General features: G+C 37.2%; 3 protein-coding genes across 7 annotated transcripts in view; all 3 read right to left on the bottom strand.

The window, feature by feature from the left end:
- The window catches only part of So (SIX homeobox 1 protein sine oculis), a 47,215-nt gene extending 37,329 nt beyond the window's left edge, over positions 1-9,886 (bottom strand). For 4 of the 5 annotated variants that reach the window (XR_014425307.1, XR_014425305.1, XR_014425306.1 and 1 more), the window contains exons 1-3: positions 7,333-9,886; positions 2,172-2,454; positions 308-542 (exon numbers count right to left, since the gene is read on the bottom strand). Coding sequence is in view for 2 of the 5 variants with exons in the window: in XM_083037729.1 (XP_082893855.1) it covers positions 308-542; positions 2,172-2,454; positions 7,333-7,641 (827 nt within the window). In the remaining 3 variants the exon portion in view is untranslated. The remainder of the gene's footprint in view (positions 1-307; positions 543-2,171; positions 2,455-7,332) is intronic. The other variant, XM_083037730.1, reaches the window with a different exon arrangement.
- A 2,549-nt stretch (positions 9,887-12,435) lies between these two features.
- LOC145936057 (uncharacterized) lies at positions 12,436-18,652 on the bottom strand. The gene is made up of 8 exons (XM_083037935.1): positions 17,984-18,652; positions 17,509-17,911; positions 16,860-17,295; positions 15,884-16,592; positions 15,711-15,764; positions 15,319-15,610; positions 14,731-14,983; positions 12,436-12,880 (listed from the first exon to the last, which is right to left on the bottom strand). The coding sequence occupies exons 1-7, from the start codon at positions 18,609-18,611 to the stop codon at positions 14,740-14,742; spliced, it is 2,766 nt and encodes a 921-aa protein (XP_082894061.1). The 5' UTR covers positions 18,612-18,652; the 3' UTR covers positions 12,436-12,880; positions 14,731-14,739.
- Positions 18,653-19,356: 704 nt separating this feature from the next.
- The window catches only part of LOC145936275 (uncharacterized), a 35,361-nt gene continuing 33,644 nt past the window's right edge, over positions 19,357-21,073 (bottom strand). The window contains exons 6-7 of the mRNA XM_083038324.1: positions 20,019-20,188; positions 19,357-19,841 (exon numbers count right to left, since the gene is read on the bottom strand). Coding sequence (XP_082894450.1) covers positions 19,745-19,841; positions 20,019-20,188 — 267 coding nt within the window. The 3' untranslated portion in view covers positions 19,357-19,744. The remainder of the gene's footprint in view (positions 19,842-20,018; positions 20,189-21,073) is intronic.

Consider the following 21,073-nt stretch of genomic DNA (forward strand, 5'->3'; position numbering starts at 1 on the left):
ACTTTTAAAATGATCGAATTTTATAATAAAAAAACGCGGACAGAAAAAAGATTCGATCTTCAATGGCTAATTTGTCACTTGCAACGTTTCTCTAATTTGATCCTTTTCTTCTTTAATAAGAAGAGTTAAATCCTATATTATATTATTATTTTTAGCTAATTATATTTTGATGTATATACGACGTGGCTTTCTCCTATAGAGAATTTTGTTCAGTATAAAATACACCTCTCATTTTTTTTCGAAAGGCATAGCATCGCTCCGTTGACGATTTAATTAACTAGAAATTGAAAGCTTTTCAAAGACTCACCTATGCTCGGCGGCGCGATCTCTCTGCCTCCGGTTTTTGAACCAGTTACTGACTTGCGTGGTGGTGAGGCCAGTGCTCTCCGCCAATTCTCGCTTTTCACGCGGTGACGGATACGGATTGGTGGCGTACCAATCCCTCAGAACACTCCTAGACTTTTCCTTGAAGCAGTAAGACGTTTCCTCGCCGTCCCAGATAGTGCGCGGTAGCGGAAACTTACGGCGCACTCGATATTTTCCTGAAAAAAAAAGGGAAAAAAATCCATAAATCTCTTGATAAATCAAGATCAGAAGTCGTTGAATTAATAGGAGTATTAATTTATGTCTCGCTGGCATATTTCATTTTTATCTCAACATTAAGATTCAGAGTATCATAAACAAAAATTCTAATATTTTTTTGATGAATGAGATAGATCGCGATCGCAATTTTACGGGATAAACGGAAGAGGAAGCGGCGACGTGCTATATACTTTTTGATTCTCTTAGCATGTGCGCTTTGTTCTTTAGCTTCTCTTTTTTTTTGGGAGGAGGGACGGATTTGGTTTCTGGGCCGAGCGCAACGGGTTGGCGTCGTCGCCTTCACGCGCCTTCGCTCGCAAATAAGATCGAGCGAGGTAAAATAGGGCCAAGTCTATACCGCTCATTAGCTCGAATTGCACTCGATAATAACTTACTCCGTTCGGCCGTCCGTTAATGTTGAAATCGTGTGTATATACGGCATTCACCTCGCCGCGCGCGCGTGTTATTAATCGCCGCGTGCAATAAACATTAGCGTGAAAATAAACGTGGCGAGCACGCAACGCGAGATTTAAACGCCGCTCGCCGATATTGTTTAAGTTTAATCTGCGATATAATATTCTATGTCGGAAATTGGATATATATAATATATAATACATGTATATCCATTCAAATATATATATATATATATATATATATATATATATATTTCATTATTTATTATCTATTAAATATATATATATTTCGGATAATAGATGACGTTCATAAACTATCATATGAAACAAATTATTGAATAGCGGATTGCATAAAATTATGGAGAAATTCCATTATCACGCAGGGAAGTCATGTAATTATGTTAATGTTTCAGTAGGATATTATCTCATTCGCGTTATATTACTCTTTTCCTATTATATATATACATATATCTTTTTCTCCTATATTATTTCGTGCGATAATATAAGAGAAAGATAATATATATATTTAGTAGTTACGCTATTCGTAAAATTATATAGGTATTATAAATACAATATATAAATTCGTGTTCTGTACAAATTTTATAGTTTAACCATATAGATAAAATATATTTTGACATAATTAATACTAACAAAAATAACTTCAACACATATATATTCGCATATGTAGAAAGTTTGCTGAAAAAATGCGATTTATACGTCTATATTCATATATATACATATATTTTATTTGTGGATTTTCTATTAATTAATCAAATAATCGATCACAAGGCAGCATTGCTTGAGCTTTCAAGAATTCTTTCAGCTATCTGATATTGCATAATTAATCTATTTTTAGAAAATTGTGTTCAATTTATGTCTCTCTCATTATATTATCAGATAATTTTTGATCATGACTAGATCGATCATAGAACATGCAAGTTTTCTCAAGATTTACATTTTTCCATCACAAAAGCCTAACAATTATTGCTAAAAATTTAATCGATCGAATAAATTAATAATTGAATAAATATTATGAAGGGCGATTTGCAATCGCGCATCACTGAGACTGAATATTGCGTTGCGAAATTGTAATCGTGAATTTTAATTTTGACCAATCTAACTCTTCGCACTATGTGCATTATGGAAAATGAGAAAGATCGTTAAAAGATTACTAACCAACTGCGCCGAGGGGCCTGCCACGCAGCCTCTCAGACTCGATGTAGTGAGCCTTGAGCCAGAGGGCCTGCAGCTTCGCATGATTGCTCGGGCTGAAGGTGTGACTCTCCAGAATCCTATAGAGCTCCTTAAATTGACCCCGATGAAAGGCGACGATCGCTTTGGCCTTGAGGACGCTCTCGTGCCGATGCAACCTGGTGCATGCCGGCAGAGACCAAAGAAATCTGCTGAGCCTCTCCACGGAACCCGCCTGCTGGAGAACCTGGACATGCGACACCATCGCCTTGAAGACGATAGACAGGGGGGGCACACTGTTAGTCGGCAAAACTCATCCCGGGTCTCCTCTTATTCTAGTGTATCTTGTATATGTCTCGCATTCACCTCTCTCAGAGCTGAGCGTTTTGTTTTAAGAAAGACGACTCTCGCGGACAGCAATTATCTAGTAGGTTAGTTAGTCAGGATATTCTCGCGTGACTAGGGATTAAGGATTAGGATGAGAACGAAAATACAATTGACAGACTGTGCGTAAGATTATACTTTTTTGAAAATTTCGGAAAAATTAAAGAAATGAATTTTTAAATAAAACTTTTTACAGTCTCATCAAATAAAACTGGTTTATATTTAAAATCCTTTTTCAATCCTTTTTTTGAAACGACGACTATTCCGATTGAATCTTGTTCTACTCTATAGCCTTGGAATAATAACTTTTATCATAGAAGTTTGGAGATCTCTGTGTTAGATCTGTCACATATTCACGGTTCTTTATTTTTTTCAAAATCAAAATCAAAGTTAAATATCGAAGATCACATCAATAAAGAAATTGTTAAATTATTTACTTTGAATTTTGTACACATTTTTTTCGTAAAAAATAGTATATTAACATCTTTTAAATAATATGTTACCTTTTTTATAAAAACGATAAATTTAGAAGAATCATCAGAAAAGATCATAAAAGATTATTACAAGTTATTTTATAATAAGCATTTTCAATACTGATTATAACTTAAGAAGGTAAAATATGAATATCTATTTAGGATTTTAACCAAATGAGATTCAATATTAAATTAGGTTTAAAGTATGAAATACTAAGTTCAAAAGGACTGGATAAAAATCAGGATGCCTATCTCCTATGCTGATATATCATAAATTTCAATTAATCGAATTTCTGCGAGCATGCAAAAATGATTCTCGTGTCTCAGAGCGATTAAAATAAACTGATATGTATTTTCATAAATTATTTGAAATATCCACATGAACATTTTCAGACAGTCGGTAATTTCTTATATAAGATAATATTGGAATCAATAATTACGAGTGAACATTTTTATATTTAGTTTATAGAATCTTCTACAAATATAAATATACGTATATAATAAGATTATAATTCAAAGCTACAGAATTACAAAGATTTTAGTAATAAAATTGGATAGAATAAAAATGTATAAACCTGTTATATTTTTAATTAAAAAAATTGCAATTTAGTAAAACTTGATTACTAATGTAAGTAACGCTACACTTGATATGATTTGACGTTTATTATTCGTATAATTTCTCGAAACAATCACTAATATGAATTTAAACGTTCGCGTAATACAATCTTAAATGGATATACATCGATTTTATTTCGTCGTATAATTCAGATCGTTTCATCAACACAAATTGTGTTATCCTTTGCGGTGACATAAATAACTATCATGAATTCTGCTTGAGAAATGAGTATCTATTTTTGCCGAGATCTATCTTTGCCGATATCTGCATATGTCGTGTCAGTGACGTTTATATTAGATATTATGCGCAGTGTCTAGATATCATCTAGATATCGTCTTATGTATCTTGAATTTACACATAACTGATTTCTAAAAGCGCGATAATATTATATAAAATCGATGCACGTTACTATATAATGCAATATAAACTTTATACGTACAAGAAAATTCTATGCACTCGTAAATTATGTATTATTCGTTTTTCAGTATACAGATTCATCACATATTGCACATCCTTTTATATTTCAATAATATTACGTATTAAATTTTTATATGTAAATCCTATATATTTTTTTGCCTGAAGAAATTTAATTTCTCTATTCTTTACAGTTTACAGTATCTCAAATTACGTCTCTCTCTACTCTTTCGTTCCGTTTCTTTATTCTCTAACAAATTCGTTCCGCAAACAATGCAGAATGTGTGAAATTACTTTACGATTAACCGACTGTCAGAAGTGATGTAAGTTCCTCTCTAGCGCGTGAAAATTAATTGCTGTGAAAGTACTGACACGGAATTAAGACTTCGTCGATCGTACGCGGATGGATCTTTAATCACCGCTTAATTAGCGATATGAGCTCTGTAACACCTGTCATCTTTGTCTGCTCGCCGTCGTCGCCGGATGTCGCCGAATTTTCGCGGTACGGCCGATTAATCTTGGCCGCGTGGCATAATGAGAAACGAGTGTCACGTTACTGAGCAAAGAGAAATGTATGACATAGATCTCGAGATCGGATTTACTAATGCAGCTACCGCGATCAGAAATCGTGCAATTTCATTACACTCTCTTCTATTAGAACTGAATAACTTTGCAGAAATGCGATACGATACGTATTGAAAAATAAGTACACAAAACAAAGACATATTCTAAAACCAGAAATTTTTCCGTTCTCTTCATTTAAAATTTAATAGGTGATCAGATTTATCAAGTGATTAGTGATTATACTGAAAAGTATCATCATATCTTTAATCTTTTCTTGTTGAATCTCGGATATAATTTTTATGTATTAAAATATGTATAGTACGTAATTAATAATTTACATGGATATTCGATGAATATAACTATTTATAATAAAAGATCAATTATTAAGTTTATAATTAAAGAAAAAAAATTAGATTATTCGAATTGAATATATTTAACTATTGTAAAACTGGGATTTAACAAAATCAATGTTCTAGAATAATTTAACCAGAATCAGATGAAAATTATTCAGTCCTATCAAATTCTTCTCTTTTTCTCAAATATGTGATCTCGTCGGGATTCCACATCGAATTAATAAGATCGATTGACATCCGGTGAAACGATTTCCTTTATGGCTCGAAAACGGATCTATCGATGGATAATACCTCGAATAATACAAGACAACTAGCGCCCACGTGTCACAGAAAATATGGCAACAATCACTATATTTTTGTACAGATCGATAGGCGAAAGCGACCCAATTTCGCAGGTCGCGTCTTATGCTAGCCGAGGAAGATGTTCGCATTCTATAAAATTCACTCTCGCCAAATTTCTACGTTATAATCCTTCTGTGCGACGTGGGCAAGGAGTTAAAGTCTAGCCGCATAATTACAGCGCTAGCACACACACGCACACACATACAGAGGGATATGCACGTGCAAAAACGCGTTTGTGCAGTTTGCGATCGATTACTTCCGCGTTTGGTAAATCCATCTTTCTTCGCGTGCAATCGATTATTATCTTCTTAATTCTCACATTCGTTGATTGACATGTGGAAATCGTCGCAATCGTTCATGAATCAAGCACTTTCACCTTCTCATGCTCAATTCAAAAAGCAATTTCTAATAGTACTTTCACGGTATAAAAAGTCCAAAATTAAATAGCTAATAAACAACTCAAAAATCCAGAAGGGACAAAGTTCGAGATATATTTCACCAAAAATTGCTACATTTTTATATGTATAATTATTCCGATCTATATATAACTAATAATATAAAATAAAACATTGAGTTAAAAATCTTGATTGTATTTTTTAAGGTAACTAACACAAATGATTTTAATAAGAATTTATTAAATTCGCGTAAGATATTTTTACTCAAGTTTCCTATTTTATTAATAGCGACGATCTTTGCATATGAATAATTCGAGGCTGCACTTTGGGACAGAATGCAGCTTGATAAATGTGCGACGAAGAATTAATGAGAATTTTGCCAAACGTATGCGAGAAGTGCATTCGAAAATTACTCTCTCTCTCTCTTTCGAACAGGATGAATTAACACGTGGGACGTTTGATATGAGGGACGTAAACGTCGCGCGCAAAACAATTTACTATTACAGTAAAATCGTGCAGATTCCATTAAGCGTGCGACATGCAAGCAAATCTTGGCGCATAACGCTGCACATTGTCGGTGAAATAACGACCGCATTGTCGCGGCGACAATTTCATCATCGCGGCGACATAAAATCTTCGTCTTTCCACATTTTTTAATGACAGTTAACGCGATGACATTCGCATAAATATATGTTATATATATAATTTTATTTAATAAATATTTTACGAAACATCTACGCGATAGCATTCCTCTTCGAGTATTAAATATATATACAATATGATAAAATAAGAAAAAATATAGAGAAAAAAAAAGAAAATGCAAAATTATGATAGATATTTAGAAAGATAATAAAACGAGATGAAGATTATGCTTGAAAAGATGTGTGATCCGAATGTGCAATATTTAAAAAAAAAACTTACAAGGAGAAATGAAGTTTCTGCGATATTTATTGTGTGTTTCTCGTCGTGAATAATGATAAAATTAAATAATCTTCAGTTTGGCGAAAGTTACAAACCGACCGGTGTTATTTCGCCGAGAAAAGTGCAGCGATTGCTAATAATCAAACTCGCCATCACCCGCTCATCAACTATGCGTCGCGAACATATATATTTTCAATTAACATGGTCCTTTTATATTTCTATTCATATAATGCAATAAAATTATATGAGCTATCTTTTTTGCAACATGAATACATTTAGTATACCTATTTCAAATATTTAATGTGACTCAACTACAAATCATCGCGTTACGTTTTAGATTAATATTTACGAGATTCGTATGTTAGCGTAACGCTATTACGAGAAATGTTTACAACCTAGAATTGAATTTTAATTGAATGTCAATGAACCGCAAATATATTTTTTAAACGTGACATATAGTAGCGAACGGCTGATGGCAATAGGCGCGTGTCAAGCAACTTAGAGACCCTCAAGTAATCGAATTTACATTGCGTAAATGTCAAACTCCGCGAATAATTGAATTATATCAAAATAAAAATCTCTCTTTCCAGAGGACGCGATTCCTCTCGCTTGAAAACGCGTTTCCGCTCGAACCTTACCAAAGGGGACTCTCGCGCGAATATATGAACCCGGGGCACGACTTACCTCGCAGACGCACGCGACTTGGTCCTGGGTGAAGCCGAAACTCGGCAGCTGGCCGTTTCCGCTGCCCCCGGCGGAGCTCGCCGGGCTGTCCTGGGGACTGTAGCTAGCCGCCCCGGTCGTGCCGGGGGTGTAAGCGTTCTCCACCGCGCCGCTCGTCGTCGAGTGTCCGGTCAAGGGGGTCGGCGTGCTCTGGGGGCTGTAGTCGCCGGCGGCTGTCCCGAGAACGTCCGTACCGCCGCCACCGCCGGCACCACCGGCCGACGGGCCCATCGCGCCCCCGTTACCAGCGGTGCCACCGTAGGCCATCATGGCTGCGTCATCGCCGGGGTCCACCACGACGACCCCCCGCACCGTGGCACAGCCGTTCTCCACCGTGCTGCTGACCGTGCGATCGTCTTACTTCTTCGTATTCTTCTGTGTCACTTCGGGATATCTGTCAATTTCTTAACCTGACGGCCCCCGCCGCTCGAAGGGGAGCCTCCTGCCCCCTCACTCGCCGCTCATCCTCCGCAGATGATCACCCTTCGCGGAATCACTGCGAATTCATCTGGAACGTCCGGACGAGGACATCGCGATCTTGATCTGCGAGAGTCGATGCGCGAATTTTTTTTTTATATATGAATATTGTAGGATTAAAAGATCGATAATTCTCAGACTGGATTCCAATTATATTTCTTTGGATGGGTCTTGCTGTGATTTTGCGAGATGTCAACGATGGAAGCTGAAGAGCACGTATGATTAGACAAAGTCCACGTAGGGAAATAACGAAAGTAGCTAATCACCAGTTTAATGCGGTGATTCTTAATTATCGTTCTGTACGCGAAATGTACTTTTAAACCACGTTAAATAAATTTGAAACATTAAAAATATAAACTGTGCACTGTACTGTGTGATTCAGAGCGGAAAAGGAAACACTGTGTGAAGTTTCTTTCGTTTGATAAATCGTCGAAATAATCGTATGTCCTTGCAAGACATCGAAACTCGAGTTACAATGTTATACTTTGATGTTTCCGCTGATTGCAGTCACGAGGATCGCGTGAAAATATTTTCACGAATATCCTCGGATCATGGCAGTTGAGGACGTCACGAGGAAAAATAAAAAAAAAGAATCTCCTCGGCGTTATGAAAGAGAACGATTTCTTCCTAATATCAGTCTTGCGATTAACTTCCAGCCGACGGTCGGCAGATTCGCGCTGGATTCACAAGACTTATCTTCGCGAGAATCTCTATTTCTTTCGCCGATCTTCGATCCAACACAGGTCGCACTTAAAAAAATCAGGAAAAAGCGAAACTATTCCAACTTTGTTGATTGCTTCCAAACATTTCTCGCAGATCAGATTCCTCTTTGAGATATTGCTTGACACATTAAAACTTATACAGACAACGAATATATGGATCGCAGATTCCACGATCAAATTAAATCACATCTCAAACGATGATCTTCGCTCTGCCTTTGTCGATTTCAGTTTCTCGTTCCTCTGGCTCGGTCGACTCGGGATCATCCTTCGAAATAAATTTTCAATTTCGCGCACAATCGTTAATTAATCCGCACATTCTTCTGAAGAATTCTTCCGGTCCACAAATTGATCCGACAAGCTTGTCTATCCAATCGCGTTGCTTCTTTTCTCTCGCCGATTTCCTGTGCGCTTTCTTTCGTTTTCGCTGTCGGCACACACAGGTTGCACCGTGAAATCCACGGGCTCGTATTTCCACGGGGCCAGAGACCGCTATTTATAGATGGCTTGGTACACTCGCGAGCGCGCCGCTATTATTAGAGGCGCCTTAACGAGCGTCTCGTACTCCTTGAATCCGAATCGATGCTTCTTCTCTCGAAAATGTCATCAAACCGTCATTCACCATCGAGTTTGCCACCCCCTATCTCGAATGCCCACTCGACAATTTATTGCCGTAGCTTATGTAGTAGAAGCAAATTTTTACGCGCACAAACGGCGCCTTCTTTCCCTCTCTTTCTTTAATACGGATAAGATTCTTCAGCTGCCGAGGTCTCACATCTCGCTCTCTGTCTCGCCGATGAACCGCACTGACGAACTTTCAAGTTAGCGAGCTAAGAATCTAAAAATCTTCCGCCGATCTTCGATGAAGATAGTCTTTCAGTACCGCGCCTTCGCTTAGGGTGTGTCGGAAAATTCCACCAGTTACGATTCACTCGATTGAGATGCCGCTGGTACAGCGGGCGAGTTGAAAAGTATACCTCATCAAGAGAATATACTCTGATCACAAAAAAGAAAAAAAAGACACACCGACGACGCTCGCGCGAAAGGAAAGGTAGTTTTCGCGCGATTCTCTTTCAAGTTTGCCGAACGAACGACTCGGATTCGCGCACAAAGATCGTCTTGCAGAGGCGATTCGGAAGCGATCGCGATTCTAGATCACTCTGGGACGAGAGAGTCAACCTCGAGAGGCGGCGGATCAATGGGCAGTTCTGTCTCTCTCGCAGCCACGCGAGAGAGAGACACTCACCTCACGCGCGCACCAGAAGGGACTGGCGATGCGGCGTGTCGACGAGATGAACCGAGTGCGTCATGCGCATTACAACGTGGATCGGCGGAAGGCGTGGCCACACTGACAGCTGCATGACACAAAATTCTATTGGATGCTGGGCACCATACCGCCACCATACCGTCTTGCTATTGGCCGCGCGCGCACGCCGCTAAATGAGCCTCGTTACGAGTATCCGGCGCGAGCGTGTGTAATGCGTAGAGAGAAAGAGATAGCTAGAGAATGTGTGAGAGAGAGAGAGAATGGAAAAGAGGGGGGGAGAGAGAGAGAGAGAGAGAGAGAGAGAGAGAGAGAGGAGACACGCGAGCGAACTGCATCCAGACTGCGGATCCTTCCGAGGAGCTCGTTAAATTCCGGACTTCTCTGGATGTCTGTTCTTTCTTAATGACGCGCAAGCCAGAACGACGCGATTTTTATGTCGATGTGTTCGTGGCAAATGTTATATCCGCATATAAATCTCTAAATTACGCGTATACGACGTATATGAAAGACTTTTCCATCGGTTCTTATCCGGTTTGTTGTTATCAAGCGATCGGGCTACATCGGGAAGAGTAAAAGAGTATATATTGTTATCGTTGTGCAGGATTGATATTTGCAGTTGTAAAGTTTATTACAACTGAGATTAAATAAACAAAGTAGATGAGAGTAAGAAATGGTACATCATATTTTATGATCTGGCGATTTGAAAGGAAATTATACGATTGTATACACCCAATATCGCAAGAGAGAGAGAGAGAGAGAGAGAGAGAATCTGTCGCGTCAGATTTATCATGTGCAAAATTATGCGAAACGTGCCAGTTATAAAATTAATAACGCCGGCGCGCGATAAAATAATCGCTCGCGAGATAGCGAGATCGCGACGTTATTACGCTGTCAAGAAAGCATCGCCGTACTCGAACGAGCTGTCATTATTATTCATCATGCGAGCGAATTACGAGGAAAAGTGTAAGAAAATAATAAATGGGGGGAACCGCGTTAAAGATCTCGTTTATTAGTCGTTGACTTATTCGCGTTTCGCGAAAGAATGAGAGAGAAAACGGAGAGGGTTGAAAGAGGAGAAAGAGGGGAAGGAAGGCAACGACGGCTTATCCTCCCCGGGGAAAAATCGATTTATAGCACTCGCAGGGTTTATGAACGCCCCCACGGAAGAAAGGTACCGTCGCTTAGAAGCTACTTACAACAGAAGTTGGATAAAGTTTCATGGACAGAGCGCTCGCTTGTATTTTTGCGTTACTTAAGGCACCGTACGCTCGTCGTCGTATATTCGGGCTAGAATAACACGCGTCTCGCGGTCTCCTCGTCTCGTAGCGAAATCGCCGACCTCGTCCGATTTAGCCGTAAAAAAGCGGCAAGGCGATGTCGAGACTCGCGCGCGATTATTTACAATATCTCTCTTGTACGCGGGAAAAAAAAAGTCTGGAAAAAATAGGAGAGAAACGCATGTTGATTCGTGAATCTTTTCTTTTTTTCTGGAGATTCTCTAGATTCTAGAAAAATTGAAATATAAACTGCAAAAATAAATTATTGTATATAAATATTTTTAATAAAATATATTTTAATCTTTCATGTTATTTTTTTTCCAAACTCGAAGTCAAAATAAAAATTTTATCTTGTAGCGCGTGTGCGACAAGTCGGCAGAAAGTGAAGGCAGAAATTATCAAACTTTTTATTACTCCTTGAATTTTCTAGAAAAGAGATACCTCGGTTAATATATATTGCAAAAATGAATAAAATATTCAAATAAGATTTTCTGCGATTTTTTTTGTAGCTATGAGAACAAAATTTTCTAAAGATTCAAAAAGCTCGCAGTTTCATTATTAGAATCAGACATCAATGAATCGCGCAACGTAAAGATTCACGACCTTCCTGCAAGCAGGAAATATCGTTTTATTTTCTCAGACTTAAGCAGCACAGAATTTTCGAAATGTCATGTTAGTGTTCTTTTGAAAAAACAAGCTTAAAATAATGCATATGTGCTACAGTTTTTCATATATCTAGAGCATTCGGCAGAATTGTTTGCTTTATGAATTTTCCTGTGACGAAGGACTTGACGTGGGGTTGATTTTCTTCGACTGTGAAGGGGGCCACGTGTGTCAAGAGGGGAACCCTTGCGTTCTTTCCGTGCCCGTTGCTATCAACAACATTGGAGAACAGAACTTAAGAAAAGATGCGAACGCGTCAGGAAAAGAATCTTTCCATTTCAATTTCGTCGACTTTGACGTTTCCCGTTATAATTTTGCATACATAATAAAGACCGGCATTAATTCGTTATTGCATTGAATGATGCAATCAGCGGCAAAAATTATTAAAAAAGATCTGACTTGGATAAATCATACAGTAATATAGAACTTTGCATTCACTCTCGATGCACCGACGGCAGTGCAGCGCCGACGGATGCAATATGGGATTTCATATAGACTATCTCTATAATCTTATATATATTCTATATATTCCTCGTTAATACTATTAATAAATGTATGCTCGGAATTAAAAACGATATAATTATAATTGTCTACACAATTATATACATCACTTTTGCATCTGACGATTAGTTTAACAACATTCTCGCTCTCATTGTGCAATTTTTATATAATATAATTCACAATATTGTTATTCTGTTTTATATTTATATACGGAATTTAGCTACATATACATATATAGCACGTTGTTCGTCACATAATAATGGATGTCCGTTGCGCGAGACTTCCTTCCTCCGAAAAGCGCAACAATCGATTCTCAAAGGAAAGGAAGCCCGGCATCACGAATTGATACATTTTATTCGGATTGTAGGTACCCCCTGCCACCCGTGGCGCGTCGCCATTCATCCCCGAGACACGGATGCCAGCGGTTTGTGGTCCACGATAAAGTCGTTGATACCATAATGTGATGTCTAAGGGACTCGCCCTAAAGGGTCACCGAATCGACCGGTCGATCTTGCTGATGGGACAAGTTCGCGCCGATCCGTAATCATTTGGATGCACTTATCGTCAATTTACTTCTCGTGTCTGATTGAACACGATGTGAACATCTTTATGAAAAATGAATAAAAAGGGAAACTGAGATAAATCGATATTAAAAAGTATATATCTATATTTATACGTACGAATGTAAGTACGAATGTAAAGAGTAATATATTTCTTATATTCTTTTAACACAAATTCGATTGAATGATATTAGCAGAGCAAAAATTAAAAGAGAGTAGAAACAGAGCTTAAAATAACATAACATGATCAAGTTTTTATAAGAAATATATTAAAGTATTATATATCTTACTTATTTTAAGTATATATATATATATCTTGTGACGAGGGGCAAAGATGTAATATTAATTACGACAGATTAATTAAAGTCTTATGGATCTATTCTGTAAAAATGCTCTAGAACACAGTATCTCTATAAACTATGTAGCACTGTAGAGCAAAAAAAGAACGAGCAAAGAACAATATACCATTTAATTAATTAAAAAATGATAAGAATGAAACAATGTTTTGACATTAGGAAGAAATGTTTTAATAATAAATATAGCAATTTCGAACAGCTAGCGACACGGTAATAAAATGATAAGAATTTTATCATCGTCAAGAATTTAAATTAAAAAAAGTTGATCAAAGCTCAAACTCTCGATTCTTCGCTCAATCATTACAATGTAACATACATCCGATTCGGTTTGCATTCACACGCATTTGCGCGCTTATTACACGCTCGCGATCATTATTTCGGCGTTCCCTCTTCGCATTCTCCCCGTCGACGTGTACGCGGCACGGCGCAGCGCGCATTGACATTGATTCCCTTTGTCGGGGTGCACGAGGGTGACGCGGACGCGAGAAGGACGGTTGCGTAACAATGCGAAAACGCAAGAGAGCATCCGACGAAAAGCTCGTATCACATTCCCATAAGTGGCGGCGGGAATCCCGCAGAGACGTCCTCACCACGTTCTCTCTCCACCCTGTATACGTCCCGCGTTTCAATGTTTCCCCCTTTCCCTTCCCTGCCCTAAGAGTTCGTTCGGCGTGTGTGTGTGTGCTCTTCTTTCTCGCTCTTACGTTAGAGATAAAGGGACAGGCGCCAGGTAGATGCATACGAACGGCACCGCGAGATGCCCCGTGGCGAGGACTGAATAAACTCGTAATTGGGCCTCCTGGCCCATCGCGCCATTCACGCCTCCGTCGCGCTACAAAGACGTTTCGTGAAGAAACGCGCGAGAAATACCCCGGTGAAGTGCGTTGCTCGCACAACGTTCGCGTCCGTCTATCGGACGAATAATTGAATGCGCGTCCGAGTCGGAGAATAATTGAATTGTCGTCTATAACGGAAGGGAGGGTTAAATAATATCAGGGAACAATCGACTTATCTAGGACAAAGAGGCTCGAGCGAGTCGTATCTCAAAACAATTAATTATTTTATATACGATCAGGCGAATCATAATTTTAGCCAAGATATTTTCGCACCTGAATGTAAATTTATTAACGCTATTATATATTCGTAGATGAAAAAAAAAAATACATTTATATTCTTTCGTCACATGAGAGAATTGTGCGCTTACAAGTGTCGCAATGTTTGAAACAAATAAATGCAAATATTTTGGAAGTTTTCGAATTTTGAGGACAAGAAAAGAGAAAAGAAAACGAGACGTAACAAGCATAGATGTATGTTACATGGTATGCAAACTTCGTCTGTATTTTATTTTTTATCAAGTTACCGATACGTTTTTCAAATATATTATTATAAAATGTACAAAATATATAAATTTTTATTTTCTTTGCATATTAAAAACTTTATAAAAATGTAATATATATAAATTTTATATATAAAATTTAATACTAGTAATTACATTATTTAATATTATATTAATATATAATTTATATAATTTACTCTGACCTTTAGGATTCAATTGATTTCGGAAGTCGGTCGACCAACGATCCAATCATAATCGTCCTCTTCCTCGTCGTCATTCTCTATTTCGATATAATTTGGCGATTCATCTCCGTGAATAAAATCGCTGTTATTTGCAGAATAGTTTTGAACCGTTTTACTATGATCCGTAGTTCGCTTGATAGCAAAATCATCCTGATAACTCACTTTTGTGGTAGAGAATGATCGATCAAACATCACATTCAACAGTTTGATATCTCTGTAATTGCATCGTATGAAATAACTTATTATTATAAGCAATAATGGATTATTGATCGCAAATAGTTGCAATATAACATGAATAATTACAATTGTGGATAATCCCAATAGTACAAATTATAAAATAAGAAATTAGAATAAGAGATATTATAGAAGATATTATATATAAAATATCTTTTAATGTGTGCAAAGTTTTTTTTTTATAATATAACTATATTTAATACATATTTAATATAAATTTTTTTATTTTTCTCTCTCTCTCTCTGAGTTTATTGATTTTTTAGATTCTAAAAAGATAGTTAATTATAGAAATAAAATCTAAGCTAAAATACTAACTTGGGGATAATTGAAATCTTGCCATTGATGATATTAGATAGAATGCTCAGCATTTTGTATGCGATAGAATTAGAAAAGATTGGCTTATTCAGCACACTTCTAAATTTTTCATTATTTTTTATTTCTTCTTGTTTATATAGATTAATTACGCTATCCAAGTCCGTTGATTTGTATTTTGTACAGTCCTTCTTTTTCTCTTTTTTCTCTATAACTTTACCCTTTTTACACTCATCTATCTCTTTGTATTCGCGTTCTATTTGTTTTTTTATCGATTCGTCCATAGGCTTCTTATCTGCAAAGAAAAATAAAATTAAAAATAATTTAGGATGAGGCTCCTTTTCTGTGTAGACTGCGATATTATAAAGAGATAATTAAAAATTCAGAGACTTTACCTTTCACGGTAATTGGTGGCTGTTTTTTCGCCGCTTTTTCTTTCGGCTTCTTGTCTGCAAAGAAAAATTAAAATATTGAAATTAATTAAGAATCTGTATAAATACAAAGGGAGGATTAAAAACTTATGATTCGAATTTACACACAGAATATCTACAACATAGAACTTACTTACCTTTTGTAATAGATTCTATCTTTCTGTTAGCACAGTATTCCACGTGACTGCAAGATTTTTGCGTGGGTTCGCAAACTTTAAATTTTTTGTCTTCATCTTTTGCTTTTTTTGACTGACAGGCTTGCGTCTCATCGACAATCGATTTTCTCGACATGCACTTGGCTGGGCCTTTCACACATTTCTTTTTAGTTTCATCTTTTTTCGTGGTCTCGCACTTTCTCTTTTGTTTCTGGCAAGACGGGCCCTGTTTTATATCCTTCTTCTCGTTTTTGCCGCAGCTAGAGTAAAATGCCTTCGTCGTTTTTCTCATGTCCGTATCGAGAACGATATCGGGAATGAAGGTGGAGAAAGATCTATGATCTCGCGAAATGGAGAAAATTGTTTGTTCCGAGTAATGTCGTTTTCCGTCTATCTTGCCGCAGTTTTTATCACCTCTGCTTCGCGAAGAAATTCTTTTCTGACAGCTCTCGGATCGTTTTTGATCATTCCCGGTGCACTTTGATTGTTTTTTCTTATCGAATTTCGATTCACGGCAATCATTCTTCCTTTTCGCTGAATTCTTGCAAACCACCAGCGGAGGTTTCTCGCAATCTTTGCGTCGTGTGCACGATTTCGATCGTTGTCCTGACGATCCACATATCGGAGAATTAAAGGTAGCATATTTTAGACAAGAAATTGTGTGTGCCAAATAAAATAATATAAAAGAAATATAAACACGTGCAATATATAAATAAAAATGAGGAAAAATAGAAAAAAAGGAGAAATATGTACAAATAGATATACCGACTTCATATTAAAGTCGAATAATGAAATAAGAGCAATATAATAATTTCTATCTATTACTCTGCGCGAATCCGAGATATTAATATAAAATATTCTACGTACGCGATGCATCGTGTAAAAATTAAGTTTGAATATTAAAGCAACTACAGTATATACCGTAACGTAAGTAGATAATAAAATAATTATGCCTTTAATTATGCGCTTTACTTTGACTGCATTTCGTATCAATGTCCTGTTTCTGCGAACAACTAGGATCCCTTTTCGCGGCTCGTTCTTTCGCGTCGCGTTTTCGGCGAGCCTTTTCCGGACACTGTTCCCTCTCCCAATTGCATCGTCGTTGTATCCGCACTTCGGGACATGTGTGATGTACGCACGATTCGCATTCGCTCTCCTGACGTTTTTCACACGTACCATTGCGAGATGAGACCCGACCGCACGCCTCTTTTCGTCGCGAACGCGTTTTCTCGCACCTCTTCTCGCTTTTATCTCGATCCTTCCGAGAACACGAGTCCTCGACTTTGTATCTCGATTTTTGTTGCGATTTAGATCCGTCATTCTCTTCGGAGGATTTTTTCGAAGCGTCGCAAGAAAATGATTGCAGTTTCATCAGGGATACGCGATCTGTGATCAGTGATCATTGATTTTTCAAATCTTTGATATTAATTACATGTATTATAATATAAGATATACTTATTTTTATTAGACATCTACTTTTCCTCTTAATTATATACTATATAGAAAAAAAAATTAAATTTTCGAAAAAAATTGGATTGCATATACACATGGATTTGGAAAAATTACTTAAATTATAAGTTTCAGAGAAATAAATTATTATCTAAGATTTTAAAGAACCTAATAGATATGTTTCTCGCGTACTTTTCAAGCGAATGATTGATAGATTCGCGCTAAACATATCTTTCCTCGAAGTTTCGATTTTTCGAACAGAACTCTGGATCACGGTGCAACTTTTCGAGGAGAAATTACGACGTGATACGGAAGATGGACACGATGAAAGATTTCGAGACCCTTGATTCTCCGTACTTCCGAAACAAGTCAATCCATGAAATTGAGATGATCCATAGCGTGTACTTTGTTCTCGTTGCAGCGCTCGAGTATCAGAAGCGAAGACATCGTCGCGGTTTATGTCATTTTCGATCCCGGGGGATATTTTCCACGTGTGATATTTGCGACAAGGACATGGTTGCTTCATGGAAGACCATTTCAACGGAATATTGCGCGGTATCTCTATAGCATGTAAACTATGTAATATTTCTCGTTACATCAAGTGTCATTTAAATTTGTACAGTGTCTTTATACCTATTTCTGCGGATAATATTGCGGATGTTTTCGTAGTATCTTTTGTGCATCTCTTCGTTGTGTTCGACTGCTCAAGTATTTCAAATGAAGATGATAATGTTTTGGAGATGATCGCAGGCGTTTGCAAGATGCACCGAGTAATTTGCGATTGCTGCTGAAGTCGAGCCGTTGTATTCGAAACAGAATCCTTGTGCGTGTAATCTTGCAATTCCCGAGATTGCGACGATATATCATATTCTTGTGAATATTGATCGTCCGGTGATTTAAACCGGTCTCGCGATTGCTGCTGCTTGATGTCCGATGTTTTCGATTCCGATTTCACAGGAGGCAGAGCATCCATGTTTCTCGCAGCAATAACAGCCGACAAATTATCAGTCCGTACTTGCTCGATCGTATCATCAAATGTAGGTTCTTGACTTTCTTGAAGCGTGGAAACTATCTTTGAAGCGCAACCACCGTAGATTTTATTGTTAGTCACGTTTCTGTCGCCATGTATAAAGTCGTAATCATCAGCTGGCTTATCATCCAGCAATGCTTTCGGACACTTCTTCGTATTCGTTTCGAAATTTAAAAAATGCATGGGCGACCGAGTGCCGAGAATTATCGCCGCGATGTCAGATGAAGTCATCTGCGTCGTAAAGATGGATTCCACACCGTTGGAAAGTTTGGATGAATTGATGATCTTGCTTTCACGAGCATTTTTTTCCTCGCGAGAGAGGTTGAATAAATTCCATAAACGGCGTTTAATTATGCTCGTAGGTACGTGTATTTCATGCTAATTTATATTTCGAGAATAAAAATATTTATTATCAAGTCTAAAAATGCATATATTGAATATTTTCACATAATTAAAATTTGTAGGCTGATTTGAAAATTGCGAAATTTTATACATAATGTTATTCTCAATACATATAATGTATTCAATTAAATTTTAAAAATGAATACAAATTGCATAAAAACTTGTTGAGATGTTATATTAATTATAATATCTCTTTCTTTCTCTCTCCCTCTTTCTCTTTAATATTTTTGTCATATATTATTTATAATCAAACAATTAATTTTTACTAAGTGGCGAGGTTGACAAAACTTGATAGATACCTGCAGGCATTTAGCGGACAGCATATGTGATAGATCTTGCAATGCCAATATCTTAAATCCATTCATGCTTGTTTAATCATATAAATTTAATTAAAATGGTGTAAAAGTCCACTTGAAATTTTAAGGAATTGAAATATCGGGAAATTTTATTGCAGATGTCACGAATAGTCTGAAGCTTCAGCAGATCGTTCAAAAAGTGATATTGCATCCGACAATCGACGATCGATCGATCTCGCGGATATCAAACAATATATGTCGACAAAGTAATAAAATATAACATTCAAGTATAAGTAAAAAATACATATAATTCTTATGAAATAAATAACAATAATAATAATAATAATTTCGTATATATCTTTAATGATCAGAGGACCACGATGATATCGTTTAACAAATATATCAGAGTTACAGAATTTTCTGACGATGAAACTGCATTATTCGCTCTCGCACCTTTGATCGAAAAATCTTATTACGCGGGAAAATCTGATCGGACATCGGACGAATGGGTGTAATATAATATCTGCATTTGCTGCAATTTTTATTGTAATGTAATGCAATGCTCGCCGCGCGAACGAGTTTAATGATCAGCGAACGTGACTCTACGCTTGCTGGCGGTCGCTTTTCTTCTTCCACGAGCCTTGACCTTCTTGGGAAACGCGAACTTCAAAGCCTCGTCAGAATGTTCCTCCCTTGCGAATCCATCGCCATCTTTCGCGCTATCGTCGGAGGCGGTCTGTTGCAGCGAACTCCAAAATTCACTCTACATATCCAAATACTATTATAAATGCAAAATTTATTGCAAAATTATGTAATTTTTTTATTATAAATTTTAATTTATAAATTTTAAAATTCTACCCTTATCGTAACAACGCAATCTTTTTCTTTTATCGCTTAAGGAAAAAAATTGCTCCTCGCATTAATGAGTTTTTATGTTCACCTGGCATTGAGATTCGACAATTGATTGGTTCTGACTCTGTTTGGATGAGGGGAATCGCGCGGTACACGAACTTCTATCCAACAGAATTCGCTCCTCACCGTTCTCCATTGATCGAAAATCGAGCGAAACGGATCTCGTAACTTTGTCTCGTTATTGTCGCGAGCATGAATCTACGAGAGGGGGATAAAAAAGTTATTCGAAAGATTCTTTGCATTTTTGACATTTAACTTAAATCAGATAAATTTCATCAAACGAGACGTAAAATTAATTACCGATGTAACGTTCTTGAGAGTGGAAAGCGATCTCCTTGATCTCTTAAAAATAGGGAGCAACTTTCGTAATGCGTAGATCTTATTTTTGTTCATGTCCGTTTTCGATATAATGTATAATTTATGATTCTTTTCTCAGAAAATTTTTTTCACTTTTTATAACCAAAAAATACTTCTCCACTGCGTTTCACATTGCAAAACAGATCACGATCGAAATTTCGAGATGTAAATTTCTATTATTTGTATCTCTAATATAAAATATGATACATTTATGTATATGAAGTATTTGCATTCGTAAAAATTCGTAAAACACAACCATAATTTTCAAAGAGACGTGCAAATTTCATTTGCGTATATTTTCTGCAATTATTTACGCGCATTTTTATATTCGTCTATCTGTACTCTAATTAATAACAGAGAATAATATATATATATATATATATATATGTATATATATCATATTGCATGCGCATTATCGCGTGTACGCTGTCATTTATGAAGAGTAGAACACCGCAATCACGTTGCACAATACCGCCCATCCAAAGCCAGAAGCGTAGATCCACGAAAGCGTTACTTAATCCGTGTAAGGGTGTTGCAGAACTTGGAACTTGGTCTACGTCGTTTCCGACCGCATTAACGAGCCAAGTTCTCGCCGTTGACGGCTGATACTCACGGCGAGTAATTTAAGCGCGCACTTTGTTGCAGGCGGTGCAACATAGTTAATGAGTAGAATTGGCGAAGCACAGTTCGCCAAAGCGTTAGGACGAAAGCATGAAGTTGCACGGG

The sequence above is a fragment of the Prenolepis imparis genome, unplaced genomic scaffold, assembly GCF_030444845.1.
Source record: "Prenolepis imparis isolate NDT839.2.m4 unplaced genomic scaffold, iyPreImpa1.0 SCAF_5, whole genome shotgun sequence".
In the NCBI taxonomy this organism is placed as follows: domain Eukaryota; kingdom Metazoa; phylum Arthropoda; class Insecta; order Hymenoptera; family Formicidae; genus Prenolepis; species Prenolepis imparis.